The 16,504-nt window shown below is 43.3% G+C and overlaps 1 protein-coding gene across 1 annotated transcript in view; it reads left to right on the top strand.

The window, feature by feature from the left end:
* The window catches only part of pard3ba (par-3 family cell polarity regulator beta a), a 155,214-nt gene that overhangs the window by 21,644 nt on the left and 117,066 nt on the right, over positions 1-16,504 (top strand). The window contains exon 3 of the mRNA XM_065951802.1: positions 6,989-7,166. Coding sequence (XP_065807874.1) covers positions 6,989-7,166 — 178 coding nt within the window. The remainder of the gene's footprint in view (positions 1-6,988; positions 7,167-16,504) is intronic.

The raw sequence follows: 16,504 nt of genomic DNA, 5'->3' as shown, positions 1-16,504 counted from the left end.
AGATGATTGGGTTACCGCCACACTACTGTCAGGATGCCGCGCGCTCCCTCTGAATTATGCATCCCTCGTTCAAAGAGGGAATGAAGAATAGTGCGAGAGGGAGAAAACGCAGAAGAGGGAGGCAGTCGTAAGATAAATGACAACAGCACAAAGCAGAGCATCTCAATAGAGCGCCGCACACACACACACACACACACACACACACACACACACACACCAACACACACACACACAACAGTGCTAGACAGCGATGAGAGAGGGGAAGAAAAATGGGTTGATTAGTACCACAGAATGAAATAGGGAAGTGTGTATGTTTGTTTGTGAGCTCGTGTGTGTGTGTGTGTGTGTGATGCTTATGTAAAGGCCGGAGGCTGGAGTGGTACCAGCATGCAGTAGCGTTCGACTAAAGCAAGGGGGCACTGTTCATCCTCCTACAGTGAAAAGTGTCCACATGTCTGATCCATTTTGTGTTGTTTTACTGCTCAAATCTTATTTAACAGTGCGAGTACATCCCTTATTGTTCATATCAATGTGTTGGTGTGTGTGTATACTGTATATGTGCTGCTTTTGGCTCATTAATTCTGAGCAAGTGCATCAATTATTGAAAATGCTCAACTGTTCCATCTGGGGAGCTGCAACATGTAAACCAATCTACTGTTTACAGCTGCTTGGATAATTTCATATCCTGTCTGTTAGAAATTAAAAAACCCACACTGCATGCTGCAAACTCTTGCCTCTGATTGGCAGTCCTCCGCTTCAGAAGTAGGGACCATGATGATGATGATGATGTGTGTGTGTATTGATCAGTGTAAAGACATCCTGTCTCTAGTGACGGACGAGGGGTTGAAGGTCATGTTTGACTACAGCAAAGCAGCCTGGGAACTTGAAAGGGGTCAGAGATAGACACTAGGCATGCAACAATTCTCAGTGAAATATTGAACCGTTCGGTACGGCATCCACGGTTCGATACTGACTTGTGAATTGCGGTTTTAACGGTTTGGCGTTTAACTAGTTTCCGCGCATTGTATTTCTCTCTAAATTGGCTCTGTCTGTGTGTGCCTGTGTGTGCCTGTGAGTCAGCGCGCAGGGATGAGGAAACCCCGCCCGACAAGTGAGTTAATAGCCAATCACCACGTGCTAAAGTTTGCTGACGCTGACAACAACATTACTTGTAGCATGGTGAGCAGTGAGGAGCAGACAGGCCCGGGCTGTATCTGAATTGCCAAGTACATACTCAATCTGTCAGTAGGCAGTAGATACTATCCGTGCTGTATACTGTTAGTACCTACTATTCAGTATGCACACACAGTTGGCAGATATTTGTCCCTACTTCTTCTGATTCATTCAGTAAGGAAGTGACGTCATTTACGTTTCCCACCCGTTTTTTTGGTGTTTTTTTTATGTTTAGCTTTATTCAAGAGGAGTATCACAATATCACAATGTAAATCAAGTAAAAGATGAAATAACTAAATAACATACAGTAGGCTACATAAAGGTACAAATGAAAGACAGTAATATACAGAATATAAAATAAACCAATAAAGACACATTTAAATAGTGAAATCATTATTTAAATAGAGGGAGAAAGGTTTTATAATAATGCAGATATTTGTTATATTTTCTGTTGTTAATTTAAAGTGGTGATTTCAGTCGGGACTTTAACTCTAGATTAAAAATTGATTCAATTAATCCACGCTCGTTTGTTTTGATTTGGAGGCGCACGTGACGTGATGATTTACGTTTAATTTCGCACAGCATTGTGGGTAAAATACAATTCATTTCCTGAAAGCACGCATCCGATCCATACTGCATGAAACCCGGAAGTTAGTATCCATACTGAAATGTTCAGTATACTGAGGTGGACCCAAAAAATGCATACTGAATGACCAGGAGAGTTCAGTATACTGAAACTTCATACTGAAAAGTACGTACTGCATACTGAACTGTGACTATTCAGAAAGGGCCCCGGAGTGGCTAATCGGGAGAACCGGAACAATTCCCGGTGGGCCGGGCTTCCTGAAGGGCCGCCAGGGCCGGTACAGTGACAGTCTATAGATCATACAGGCTTCAGTCATTGCTCAAGTAGTGTTACACTACAGACCAGTTTCTGATAGTGTGGGGGGAACGTGTGTGCCTGCTCAGTGTTTCCCACTCGCCCAGGTATATTAACGACCGCAAATGCCCTTTTTTTTCGAAAGCCTCTCTCCCTCATTATGTCAAAAACATGCATCAAAACATAACTGTGGGTCCGCGAACGTGAGAGGGAGAGAGAGCTATACGGGTGAGCGAGAGTCGGGGAACGTGCCATTACGCATGTAAGTGGACGGACAAGAAACAAAAAGTGAAACTGATCATCTGCTCTACAGTTTCCATGTTAACCAGTGAAGTATGTGAACTACATAACAGGCTGCTGTCTGTTAACTAACTGATGTCTTTCAACATCAACTGAGTGCTCCTCTGTCTGCGCATCACCCTCACTGCTCTTATTAAGAACTCTAAACTGGTCATAAAACACGTCTGAACCTTCAGTGTGAGGTTTGATGTCTTTTGAAATGTTCTTAAATCGTTTGAGCTGCTGTTAATACTCTAAATATTTACAATACTGAACATTACAAGAATAAGAGAGGAGCAATAATATGACAGTGTGTCACCAATGCACTTTTTTTGTTGACTTTCATTGAGCTAATTGTAGTTTACCTCATGTTCAAATCTAATCTGACTTTGCAATAGGCTGAAAGGAGAAATAAATAGTTTTAAAATGAAAAAAAGTCGCTCTCTTTCTTAATCCATTACTGTTCTGTAAAATTTGCCTAAAACACTTAACACTGGAAACATTTTAACGGCCCGGCCCGTCAGAACCGAACCAAATCGTGACCAAAAAACCGAGGTACGTATTGAACCCGTGGGCTGACTGTATTGTTGCATCCCTAACACACATGCACACATGGACACGCACTACTGGAGAGAAGTCAAGAGTGAGGGGGTGGGCGCTCCTGAGCTGGAGGGGCTAGGTGTCTTGCTCAAGGGCACCTCAGCAGTGCTCAGGAAGTGAACTTGACACCTCTCCGGCTGCCAGATTCGGTCCGCACCTTAGACCAGAACAGGATGCAACCATAAGGCAACCGAAGCATATTTGAGTTTACTCTCTCAATCTTACCGTTAGACCTTCTTCTACTTCTTCTTCTTCTTCAGCTGCAACAAGTTGTCTTCCCTTGTTAAAGGTGTGTTTGCGTGCATGACAGGAAACGTGGTTCACCTCAATGTCAGTGAAGTCTAAAATCTACTCTGGCACAGGGCGACGTCATTTGATGTAATGTAGGTTAAACCAAAACGGGATCACAAGGCTCCATAATACCCATCGCTTAATCAAAATTAAGAAAAATACTAATGTGTTATAGTATTACAGGATGAGTGTGGGTGGTTGTGTATTTTCCGCTCTATAAGATTGGGTGGAATAAGTGTGTGTTTATTTATTTATTTTTTTTGCTAAAGGCCGCATATATTGAAACATTTTCTACCTCCTAGGCAGTGTGTATGGGAATCCTCACAGGCGGCGTGTTTATCTCGCTCTCCGCTTCACGCATGGTATTGTGCGCTGCTTTCATGTATGTCATGATAATCGCCTTGGCTCTGCACACACACACACACACACACACACACACACACACACACACACACACACACACACACACACACACACACAGTATGGTCACGTTGAATACACACGCCACGTCCTGATTTACAAACGACCATAACATGACAATAAAAAGGCTTCAGTCATTTGTATTTGGCACGGGTTCCAGTGTGTGTGTGTGTGTGTGTGTTATGGAAATGAGACAAAGGGTCACATTATTCAGCAGTAGTTGACATGCAGCCTCCCCAGGTCCATATCAATATCCCCCCCCACCTCCCCCCCCCCACAGACGTGGCAGGAAAAATAAGGCGATTTGTTACCTAGAATACTAATGGCAGTCAGCAGTGAGGGAGAGAAACCTTTGTGTTGTGTACACACACTGTGAACCATCAAGGTGCCGTTCTTCATCCCGGGGTTACCGGGTCCTCCAAAAGACCGCAGTGGAGCTGCGTTCCAGGTTCTGAATTTCAAAAACCGCTTTAGAAAATAAAGCTTCTCCCAAGTTCCTTATCGTATTTGACAGTTTTAATGACTGCGGTCCCTTCAGTAAAGATTGGCTGATTGACGGCTTCTGCAACCAGACGTCTCAAATCAGCTTTTCTAGAAGTAAAATAAATTGTCTTTCACCAGGGGACACCACTTGGAATATTAAAGGCTCACTTAAATCACACAAAAACAAAACAGAAGCACCAATTATTAAAATGGTTACCCTAAGAGATGTCTAGTTATGCAGATAGTTTCAGTTTGGACAAACTTTTGTGACATCCTCAGATTTTTGAGGGTTCAGGGAGCTCGATAAACCTCCAACGCTGCTGCCGGTAATTCATGTGGGAATTTCATAATTTGAATTTTTATAGCAACAGAGGACAAATAAGAAAGCGCTCTCTCATAGAGACTGAGAAACAACGATTTGTAGTTTGTATAAATATGTGTTTATTTTCATTTAACATTGGTATGGGTGAATGTGTTCTCAAAACCCATACTAGAGTGCTCCGAGTCCAGGACAAGACCGAGACATGTACGGATTGAGACCAAGACCATAAATATCACTGAAAATCATCATCTTGTGTTTAGGGGGCGTGTCCCTCACGCCCCCTAAACACCGGGAAGATCACGGCCAAAACCGGGGGATACAAATCAAACTAAGTTATTTGTTTGTTTAGAAAGAGGCGTTTTCCTTCTCATCACAGTAATGACGTGGAGAAATAGCCAATCAATGGTGGTCTTGATCGGTCTTGATTTAAAAGTCCGCCCAGTCTGAGGCCGAGACAAGCTGGAGTCAAAATGCTTTTGCTTCAAAAAGTGGTCTCGAGCCCGACGCCGGGGTCACAGAACGAACAGATGCACCTGCTGGTTTCCTAATTCTCCCCTTTTGGTGCTACCGAAGCGCTCTCTCACATTACATTCCCTCGACATTATTTCTTTCTGTGAACTAGAAACGTTAAAATTCAACCGCGTCACGTGCCGTGCTGTTTGTTGGATGCTTCGGATTCAGACGCCAGCTCGTCAGGAAGTGAGAAGTGATCGCAAAAGAAATCGAGGTCGAGGTGGGATTTGGAGTCAGCGGTTTGAAAATCACCTTAGTTTGACCCTCGTCAGCATCCGTCAGCTGTCAGCCTCGGTTTTCATCCGTCAACTCTTCTGTGCCATTTTGCATTTCCCTGTTATAGAACATTTTCCATTTAAAGATCCGTCTCGTTTGGTTTATTTTGTGCATTTTGATTTGGAAGATTTTAAACTGGCATGCATATTTTTATATTCCCTGACTGGGGGTAAAGGCTGGGTTAAAAAAAACACGTGTTCAAAGTCAGCATGGAGTGAAATACATTTCCTCAAAAGGTCCATTCCTCTAAACCTCAGCGTGCTCCAAATGAAGCGACGCATGATTCATTCTGTTGATACTTGTGTTTGATTGAGTGATGAGAGGAAGCAGCAGGGCGGCCTTCATCCGCATCACTCCCCTGCCTGTGTCAGCCATAAAAAAATAAAAAAAAAACTCCCCAAAAGCAAATCATCATCATCGCCCCCCCCCCCTGCACATTAAAAGAAGTTGTTGTTGTTCAAAGCGAATAAATCGCTTTTGATGGCGGCTCACGAGCGCGCTCTGGCACGCGCACATCACACCACGCTCCCAGACTTTTCTCTCTCGCTTTGATTGATGCTGTCAGCGAGTTTGGAGAAAAGAGAGTCGGAGAGAGATAAGGAGAGGAAGAGGGAAACAGATAAAGAGGAGAGAAAGAGCTCGAGAAGCATCCATCAAGCGGCCGCAATCTGATTGTTTTTCTTGGCGTTCTGTCATTTCTTTTCTTCTCCTCCGCTTCCTCATCTTTTCTTTCTCTCTCCCTTAATGCTCGCACTGTAACAGTCGAATCTACTTTGCATGGCGTCGTCCAGGTGTCACCAGAATATTGAATCGCTGGAGGTGGAGGTGATGGATGATGGGTATCTCGCCGCCTCCTCCTCCTTGCTTATTGTTTCCACACACACACACACACACACACACACACACACACACACACACACAGCCTCCGTGCTCCTCTTGTTGTTAATTGACACTCGTCTGTTGTTTTATTTCCACCCCTCGTTCCACCGCGGTTATTGCTTTTCATTAAGTGGTCATTTCCTTCGTCTAATGAGAGCGTCATGCCGCCGCGCGCCCATTTATCAAACCACGTAGCCGCGACGTCTCCGCCAAACACACACACACACACACACACACACACACACACTCCCCTCAGCCCTATCTGCCATCATGTTGCTGTCTCAATTAGGATTGTTTGTCATCCCTCTGCCCTCCATCCCCTCTTCATTCGGCCGCCCCTGTCTCATTGTGGCAGCCGTGTCATTGTGTTTGACAGCTTCTCATTCTCCTGTCAGATCTCATTTGACTCTTAATTCCAGACGTGCTCACCTCGCCGTTGGCCTGTAACTCCTCCTGCAGCCTTTCCCCCCGCAGATTCCTCCAGTCAGATATTTGTTTAAGATAAAGAAGAAGAAGAGTTCTTCATGCTGAAGTGGCATCTGCTCGTGTGTTCTGCACTGTTAAGAGGTTTGAGAGCGAATGAGCTGTGAATCCAGCACTGTTAACACACACACACACACACACACACACACACATGCACACTTGGCAGAATGCAGCAGGTCTCACCCCCACTGTCTGCGAGATAAATCACATGAAAGCCTCGCTGTGATTGTGCCACAGTGGAGACGCCGTATTAACCTGCCCGCTTGTTTACAGCTCTTTCACATTCTAAAAAACCTCCATGTTTAGGCCGTCATATTTAAGATGATCTTTCAGTATGTTCAGAATATCTGAGTCACAATTCAACCTGTTGTGTGTGCGTCTTTTTGTAGCTGGTTGCTGTGTTCGATGAAGTCCACCGCTGGAGGACAGACAGCCCCAGAGAGAGCATGTCCAACGGCTACGCCAGCTCCACCGCCAGCCCCGAGCCGCTCGCCTACTACCCCCACCTGCAGTACGAGGAGCCGGCCAGAGGGGAGATCGAAGTGAACGAGGCCAGCCTCAAAGCCAGTATGTCCCCTCTCCTGTTTAAGTTTCTATGTTTTTCAATCTTTAGACTGCATAAAAGAAGATAGAAGTAGCCGTCATATTGTTGCCTCACCAGAAATCACCATATTTGGACCGCAGGGTTGAGCTTGAGAAGAGCGAGGATACAGCAAATGCTATCAGCTAACTCTATGGCATAGATTGCGTAGCATCTGTTTACGACGCTAATAACTGGCTGTCAACTAACATGCTCTAAACCAGTGGTTCTAAACTAGTGGGTCGGGACCCTCAAGTGTGCCACAGAGCTGTTTTCAGTGGGTCACCAATGTGTCAAAAAGAGGATGAAGCACTTTTGTAAACGTTTTTTTTTCGCTCCATCGCTATTTTCTGTCACATGATTGGTCCAAACTGCACAAAATATCTGGAATTTGCGATGCAATGTCTCATTAAGGGATTGGTGGATTTCCCTAATATACGCTCTTAAACAACATGTATGTGGCAGGGAAAATTAATAGTCTACTTTACAAATGTATTTAAGTTTGACCAAACACTTTTCTCCGGCCGCCAAAGTGCAAACCGGTCATTTAAAGCAGCCGTACGAGGAGCAAACATTTGACCATTTATTGAAAAAGACTTGCACCTCTAAATGTTGAGCCCATAAACAAATCGGAAATGTTTGTTAAGCTTATAAATTGTGAGAAATTGGCTTCTTTCTTCTCCGGCTCCATACAGTCAGACGTCCTTTTGCAACCATTGGATACGCCCCCCTGCTGGCCATTAGGAAGAATGCAGGTTTTAATAACTTTCAAGAGGCGTTCAAGTAACAGTTTTAAATACAAGTCAAGTTTCTGCACAAATCGCTAACATCATAAAGCCCAATCAACACGTTGACAACCTTTGTGCGCGTGAGAAAGTGTATCTTGATGAACCAGCAGGAGGTGTGTGTACTTGTAAGTGCTGGCCTGTATGTGTAAGACAGAGAGAGAAATCAAGAAGTACATTTATGGAACAGCTGGAAGTCTTTCCTGCAATGTGATGGTGTGTGAAAACAGATGCAGACGCAGCGTTCTCTCCTTTCGATCTCACTTAACGTTCTTTACTTTAGTTCATTCTTGCTTTAACACGTTCCTCAGACCAACAGGAAACTACTGCAGAGTATCTTTTATGTGTTTAGAAGTATCCTGGTACTTTAAAACGTTTGACATTCATTTGTGAAAAGGACATTTTCCTCCATTTTTCTTGATGCACCCAACAGTCCCTTTTTGAGTAGGCATACTTTCACAGCAAAATCCATTCACTGTTCACTTTGTCAAAGGAGTTTGGTGTTCTTGAATAGAGCGATGTGTTACGGCTGTTTGGGGTTTTGCTGTCTTTTGCAGCAATTCCAGTTTTTCTTTCAAATGTATTTGCAGCCGTGGTTCATGAACGCCAGGATTCCCCTTGAAGTCCTTCCATGCTGAAATAACTTTGTCACACTTTCACTCTTTGGTTCAGGGGAAGTCTATTAAGCTATTTGATTTAACATCATGATGAACAGGAGATTAATAAGAGCAGCGCTGCTTCTTCATTTAGTCTTTGTCATGTCTTTGTTCTTCCTATGCTGACAAAAGCTTCCCTGTGCGGTTCATTAGCGTGATGGATATACTCCGATTCTGCGGCTGAAATAGTAAAAACCTTGATTAAATGTTGCTCGACTCATTATGTTGTCTTTTTAGAGCGTGTTTAAACCTAATCAGGAGTCTTATAACACTAAAACTCATTACAAGCCTCCTTTTTTTTTTTTAGCACTTCAAGTCAGAGTTAAAAGTATTTGTTTGATGACAGTCTTTGGGATGTGGGTCGTGGTGGTGCAGTCAGACCTCAGGTTTAAAAAAAAAAAAAGAAACAAGCACTCAGACGGGTTCAAGAAGAGAGAGAAGAAAGATAACGTGTTATAAAAAAAATACGCAAGATGACGCAGTGTTGTAGTCAAGGAAACGGTAGACCAAGACCAAGACATACCCGAGGCCAGAGTGCTCCGAGACTGAGACAAGATCGGGACATTTAGAGATCGAGACAAGACCAAGACCAGGGCAGGGAGTGACAGAGATCATTGAACGGAGATCACTGACCGGTCTTGATTTAAAATCCAGAGTCCGCCCGGTCTGAGACCAAGACAAGACCGAGCCAAAATGACATGAGACATTCAAAAAGTGTCCGATTTCGAGTACTACAACACTTAAGATGACTACTTCCTAGATTTAGCAAAAGTTGAAAATATCCCCAGAGTTAAATCATTTCTGTCTCTGAATTCAAAAAAAGAAAAAAAAAAGAATGAAAGTTGGTCAGTGGTTTTACAGATTTTTATGGCTGTATTAAATAATGATTGACCTTTAAACCTTTTTATTCTCTCTACCATTAAAACTCTTAGTTTTTAACAGTCTATTTTTGCCCCTCTGATTGTTCTGCTCCTCTCGGTGTCGAGCCGTTTTTATCTTTTTTTTTTTTTTTGACTATGAACACGACAGCAGAAAGTCAATGTCAGGCAGTCTTAAGAGCGTGTAGAGTCGAGTTTTAATAGCTTAACAGATGTAATACGTGTTCCAACGTCCTTTTAAAATGGTCATGTTTTACAGAGATTAGCTGTCATAAATATATTTTTAAAAATCTTTTCTGTGTACTTAACTCCTGCAGGGAAACACTTCAGAGATTCTCAGCGGTTCGGTGACTTGATCAAGGTCGCGTCCGCGAATCAAACACTGAGTGAAACGTGAGACAAAACAGAGTGTGCAGAAAAACGAGAACGTTTTCACATGATTCAGAATACGACTCTGCAGAGTTATTTTTCTGACTGCTGTCATCATTTCGATGTTATGTGGTGGATCAAGAGCAATGGATGGATCCGTCTGGGTTACAGTCTTCAGATACAAGTCACTATAAATACAGTAAAGCATGCTTTTTCTCTGACTTATAGAGATACATTGAGAATTGTTTGATCACAGAGTGAGGGTTTGTTTAATCACTGGGCCACCCCTTTCATTTTCCTCCCTCCATCTGTTGGCTGGAGTGAAACACAGAGACCCTCCCCCCCCCCCACTCCTGTCGTTCATACACACACCTGCCCTTTGCCATCCCTCTCCCCTCTGCCCGCTCTGCCCTATGCCCCTCTGTCTGGCCCCCTTCTCCACTCCACCTCGTCATCATTTGGCTACTCAACTATTCAGCTTCAACCACCTGCCGTCCAACACCCCTCCCAGCCTTCTAGACCCTGACCCCCCCCCCCCCCAGCCTCAAACGTAACCTCCTCCTATCCCAACCCTCCTTCTTTGTCTCTGCATGACTTCCAGCTCTAACTAGATTAGCACTGTAGCCTGTTAGCATGCTCAGGGTCCAACTGAGCGTGAATTACAATCCCCCCCCCCCCACATCCCGGGTTTTGTCTTTAACCCAGTGGAACCCCCCCCCCCCCCCCCCAACCCCACTCCCAGCAAGCCCTTCACTCCAGCCCTGTTGAACCCTGACTAACTTAGTTATGATGTGACCCTGTGACGCCCCTCACACAGCCGAATGTAGAGAGCCAAACTGATGCAATAAGGCCGCTTTTGTCCTCCTGACATGCACGCACACGCACGCAGAATACGACAAAAGAAGCCCAGCGTGCAACTTAAACAGCACAGCGCACGTTAAAAAACGGGGCGCCCCTTCCACCGCCGAGACGCTCTTAGTGAAACGTGTGTTTGCTCTCCGTAACAACATCAGCTGTTAGATCATTTCGAGCACGCAGACCGTTTGTAATATCATCATTTCTGCAGAGTGTGACGAAGGGAGGGAGACAGCAGGACATGGTAGATTTCCAGATTTGTTTTTCTTTTTTTTTTTTTGAGTTGAGATTTAAATATGAGAGCACATATAAATATTCTCTAAGTCTGCTCTTTTATCTTGAGCTGATTAGCATTCACGCATGCTACGAATTTTACCCTCATAACTGGATTAACCCATTTCTTTCACCCAACTCCGTCAGAGCAGAAAACACTGACTTCAAAAACACAACTCAAGGAGTCTTCAGGGTCCGTGTTGCAGATAAAGCAGGACCAATTTATTTAGAGTTTGTCAAATGTTAAGATTTAAAAGGGAGGAAGGGGGTCAAACAGCTTGTTATTATGTTTCTCTTTGGCAACCTCAAGCTTCCTGTTGACAAGATGATGGCTTGATTGGATCCACAAGTAAAAACTCCAATCTCTTCTCAAACGGGTAAACATAAGGCAATAGGAAAGATGAAATGCAGGCTATAATTGATCATATACTATTTTATAAAGAGTCATTCAGCACTGAACGTCACATCAATAAAAATTCATTGATCTTGCTTATGTTAGTATCTGCAGCACCGACTAGCCAAAATAGGCTTTTGATCTTTTTGGCCTTTGGGATATCTGAAAAAAAATAAACAATATCAACCATCATTCCAAATTGCAACAACATGTCACATGGTTGCATTGCTAAGCAGTCTAACTTTGCTGAATATGATACTACTGTATGCAGTGTTTCTCACACATAGACGATACCTGGGCGGGCTGCCAAAGGATATTTTCTGAGCTGCTTTCATTTAATATTTTATTTATTCATAAATTTGCTGCTAGCACGAAAGAGAGACAGAGACAGAGAGAGCAGGCGAGAGCATGCTGGCGTACACAAGGACCTCACTGCTCCGTGCAACATAACAAACAAAAAAAAGGACGCAGCACCCACCCAGTGAACGTGAACTCCACGGCCCAGGTACCATGTCATTCTGTGGGGAAGCCCTGGTTGGTAATAGCCAAAAAAAAAATGTCCTTTTCATGAATTCCTAATATCTTTGAGATCATTTCATGGCAATCAGGCTTTGATATTTTTAGGATTTTACCTTCCACACATGCACCTCACAGCAGGAAGGTTCTTGGTGTCGGATGTGCTCTGACATTTTGGAACACTCTGGTTGTGCTTGGAGAGTTTAGGCTCTGACTTTCTTGGGACACTTTTCAGATTCAGTCATTTGCGTTCAGACTTCAACCCCAACATGGGTGTTGTGTGGTGTTTTCAGGAGTTCAGCGCACGCTTGAAAGGGGCTTAAAGTAAAAGTAATATAAGCCCTGTCCTGCAAACACTTACCTGGGTTCTCATAGCCAAAATAAAGTCGACATTAAGTAGAAAATATCCAAATAACTGTTTTTAGTCTACAATACAGACATGAATTCATTAAAAATGTACAGAAACTACGATTTAGTCTCTCTGCAAACCCCATGGATGCTCTAATCAAACAATTTTCTTAATCTAGTTGTAATCTTTAACGTGGTTATGGTCAGCATGTAATCGCAGTGAGTGCTGGTGGACAGGACAAGAAGTCATCCAGTAATCAGTCAGCCATCCAAGTGTTTGTGTGTCAGGTTTGGCTGCTTGTTTGAACAGGGTGATTGGACTTCACACTGCCCCAGTGGGATGATTAGACCTGCATTGATCTGCTGCTACACGGACACAAACGCACACACACACACACACACACACAAACGCACACACTTCCAGGAAGAGAGTCCTTATCGCATCATCCCATGAGCAGCCTGAGCTATCGATTGGGAGAGAAACAAGACCACCCTGGCCTGTGGCAGGAAAACACCCTCACAAATATAAACACAAACAGAAGCCAAGTCACTGCTCATGATAAATATACACACAAGTAGAACACACAGACACACTGATTGTTATGTGTAGCCTGACACTCTCACACACACACACACACATGCAGTAGGACAGAAACATGATGCATCCGTGTTTTGATCCTGCCCTGCTGGTGAACTTGAACAACTGAAAACAGGAGCATATTCTTAAAATAAACCTGGAGTTGCATAAGCAGCCTAGTTAGACCCAGAGAGCTACAGATGGAGAGTCGGAGGCAGATAAACACGGAGCTGGCAAAGTTCACAAAGCCTCTTCAGGTCTCTCCAATTACACAAATCTCAACGGAAAGATAAGGGAGGAACATAACTTGGGCGTGTTTCAGTGTGTTCCCGTTTTGTTCGTCTGGCCTTGAAGTGGTCGCCAAGGCGAGTGTGGTGGGTGAGGGCTATTTAAAGTCACAGGGTGCCTTTGTGGTTGTGGCTTTGCAGTGCCGTTTAAATTAGTGAACCAATGTTGTTGTTTTTTCGGGTTCCACCTCCTCTCCAGCCTTTTGGAGGCAGACTGCGTGTTTATAAGTGGATGAAATCCTAAAGTAAATAAAAATACAGCTCAACTTTTGTGTGTGTTGTTCAGCTCTTCAAGTCTACAGCTGCAATAATAGTGTATTAATGGGGGAAAGGAGTGCCTTAAACTAGGGTTCTTCTTTTGTTAAAATGTTTTAGTATCCTGTTGAACAATCAGTATTTCAATCTACAAAGTAGATTACATCTGCCCTCTGCTGCAAGACATCCTGTTTTGGCTGAAATTCATTCAAATGTAGATACAAATGCTGTCAACATGAGTCCAAATGTTGCACAAAGGGACCCCAAGATTTTCTTCCCATTCATGTTCGCGTTTTGAATTATTCGAAAAACCAGTTCATTCAACCAGTTTCTGAAGCGCAGTGGAGTTGGTGTCTTCCAGTCTTTGAGCTTCTCCAGCTATCCTTTCTGTCACGATGGAAGACACTTTTTTAACGACCATTCTGAGTCCCATCAGTGGAAGAAACAAGACATTGTACCCATTGGCCCCCCCAAGGATTACATAGCAGCCATCACTTTGTTGTGGCTTGTCATAGACCGCCTGCTGAAGCTATCCAACGGTGCCACTCTAAAACCATTGGCTACTTCAGTTTTTAAGAACCGAAAATATGTGAAAATAACAACAATACCCTTTAAGGATTCCAGCATGCAACATCTTTCAGTTAAAAACAATTAAAGGGTACATTCTATCAAAGTATTGATCCAGTCTGAAGCTCCTGTCAACCGCCCCTTCACCTTTGATTAGTAATGGCTCGGAGACAATCTTGTTTATGACGGTCCAAACAATGACTGACCTAAGAGAGTTAAAACTGTCGATCTCGTCAATACCTCTGACTCTCTGCGATGCCTTTTGACCCCTCAGAGGTCTACACAGGTCAAAGATCAAAGCTTATGACCCTCAGGTTCCTTCACATGGCCAGGCCGGGTATCAGGGCTCTTAAGTGGTGGGAGGATAGATGGAGGCGGATTTGACTCGATGGGTAAATGGAGGAGGATTTATTGAGCTGACCGCGGGGTAATGGACCCTGACTGTGGCCTTGGTCACTTAACAACGTTGCATCAGTGACATTGTGGGTGGAGTACCAGTGTGTAGATGTGTGTGTGTGACATCATTACTTTAGGTAAGAAAGCTCGTTTGTAGACCTCATTTTGAAAAATCCACGGTAGCCACTTTGGAAACATTAGTCGATAATTCAATCTTGTTCAAATCTGCAAGAATCAGACTTTCCAAGGTCTAACTCTTCGCCCAGATATCCATGTTGGTACTTACTGTCCTTGTACTTCCATTGGATATTGTGCATTTCTGCGTCAATATTTACCAATATGGTGGGAAAATTCATTAGCATCGCGTCCACCAACCTGGCTCCAAACACTTCTGTAAGCGCGTTCGTGTCAGCATTCACCTTTTTAAAAACCTGACACTGCCGTTAAGTGTACTTGCTTGTCTTTATTTTTAGATCCTTTCACTTCACATGTGTGTAATGAACAGGTGGGTCCAGTAAGTGGAGCAGAGAACCATGCATTACGTTTTACTGCTTTCTATACATGGACCCTGTACACTTCTAAACATTAGCATGTGTTGGTCTGCAGGATCTGAGGAAGTAGAAGTAGTTCCTTCTACTTTTGTATTGTAGAAATGAAGTGCCATGGCGTTCTTTTTTTTCATTAATTACCATGTTTTATGAATACCACAACTGTCAACATGTTTCAGTTTATTGTCTAGATCTCTAGTTTCATGTCTTCTTGAATACAGCTCAAATGTTTGTTGATTACATCAGATTTCCCTTGCTTTGGGTAGCTTGGTGGCTTTTGATCAGACTCTCGGGTCATAAAATTAGTCTTTTCTTCGGTTGTGCTAAAAAAAAAACTCAAAGGTGCATGCTTATTTACCCAGCAAGCTTTTTTTTGATAGCAAACAAAATGTGTACTATACTGTGGATTCATCTTTCTTACCAAGGTGGCACTAGCTGTTGCTGTGAACTTGGCATTTTGTGGCCCCTAGCCTCCATTTAGTTCCACCTTGTCCAAATATGGTCACTTTTCTGGCTCCAAAAAAGTACTCAAGACATTGGAGAAAGTTTGGTCTGTCCTGCGATCCAGCCCAGCCAAGGTGTCACGTATTCTTACAGATTATTCCGAGGTGAAACAGTCAAGCAGCACATTTCTCTAAAAGTTTGTGTTTTTCTTCTCAAATCAATATTCAATAAGAAGACGAGACAACTATCCTGTAAGTATGCTACGTTGACTTTTAGCCTCGCAGATGTTTAAGTAAATAAACTTGGCTGGATGTTTTCTGGCTCATCATCATTGCAAATATGGAACTGTCCTCAGGCAGAAGTTAGCAAAACATCGTCTTATTCTTGTGCGATTATTGTAACAGTCCATGCTTTTGTCGTTGCCCCAGACAGAATATCTACCAGCTTTACAGTATATTGACTTTGGCTGCAAGCTAGCTAGCAACTTCCACAGTGACCCTGTGTGGGTAGTGTGTATTTGCATGGTTGCACATCTCAATGTCAGCCTCTGAATGATCTCAAAGACTCAGTTGTTGTCCTTATTTATTCCGATTCAGCATAGTCAAAGATATCTTCCTCATGTTTAAACAGTTCTAACATGCCCTGGTGTGCCTTTGACTTTTGTCCTAGTTTTTCGTCGTAACCACAGACAGCTCTGACTTTACGACTTTATGCAACCCGGCCGCCTTCAAAACTTCAGTCTGAAAACAACCTGAACAAAAGACTCATGTTATCACACTGATATGTATCTGCAGTGTTTGACCTATTTTAGATGCAGACAAGATAAATAGATAATCAGATGAAACCTTCGGTGCCTTTGAGCGCTGTGTGATGTATTTTTCTGACGCCTTTTGATGCCAACGCTGAGAAGATTTTATTTTATTTTTTTTACCCCCCAAAGATGTGCCTGTGTTAAATCAAAGCACATTTCATTTTTGCAAATCATATTGTTTCTGACTGCGTTTCCAAACCAGATGAGTCTGTGCACACTGTTCATTGTCCCAGTAAAGCAAAATATGAGAAACTGAAAGTTAGAGAAAAACCAGAAGAAGTCTCGAATCCCAATTAAAGCAGACAACTTTGAAACTTTCATGCCTTTCAACAATGTTTAATTCCCAGAGTCATGCTTGTGTTGTCA

This window comes from Labrus bergylta, chromosome 24 (genome assembly GCF_963930695.1).
Source record: "Labrus bergylta chromosome 24, fLabBer1.1, whole genome shotgun sequence".
Lineage (NCBI taxonomy): Eukaryota > Metazoa > Chordata > Actinopteri > Labriformes > Labridae > Labrus > Labrus bergylta.
This window is presented reverse-complemented; position numbering and strand designations above follow the sequence as displayed.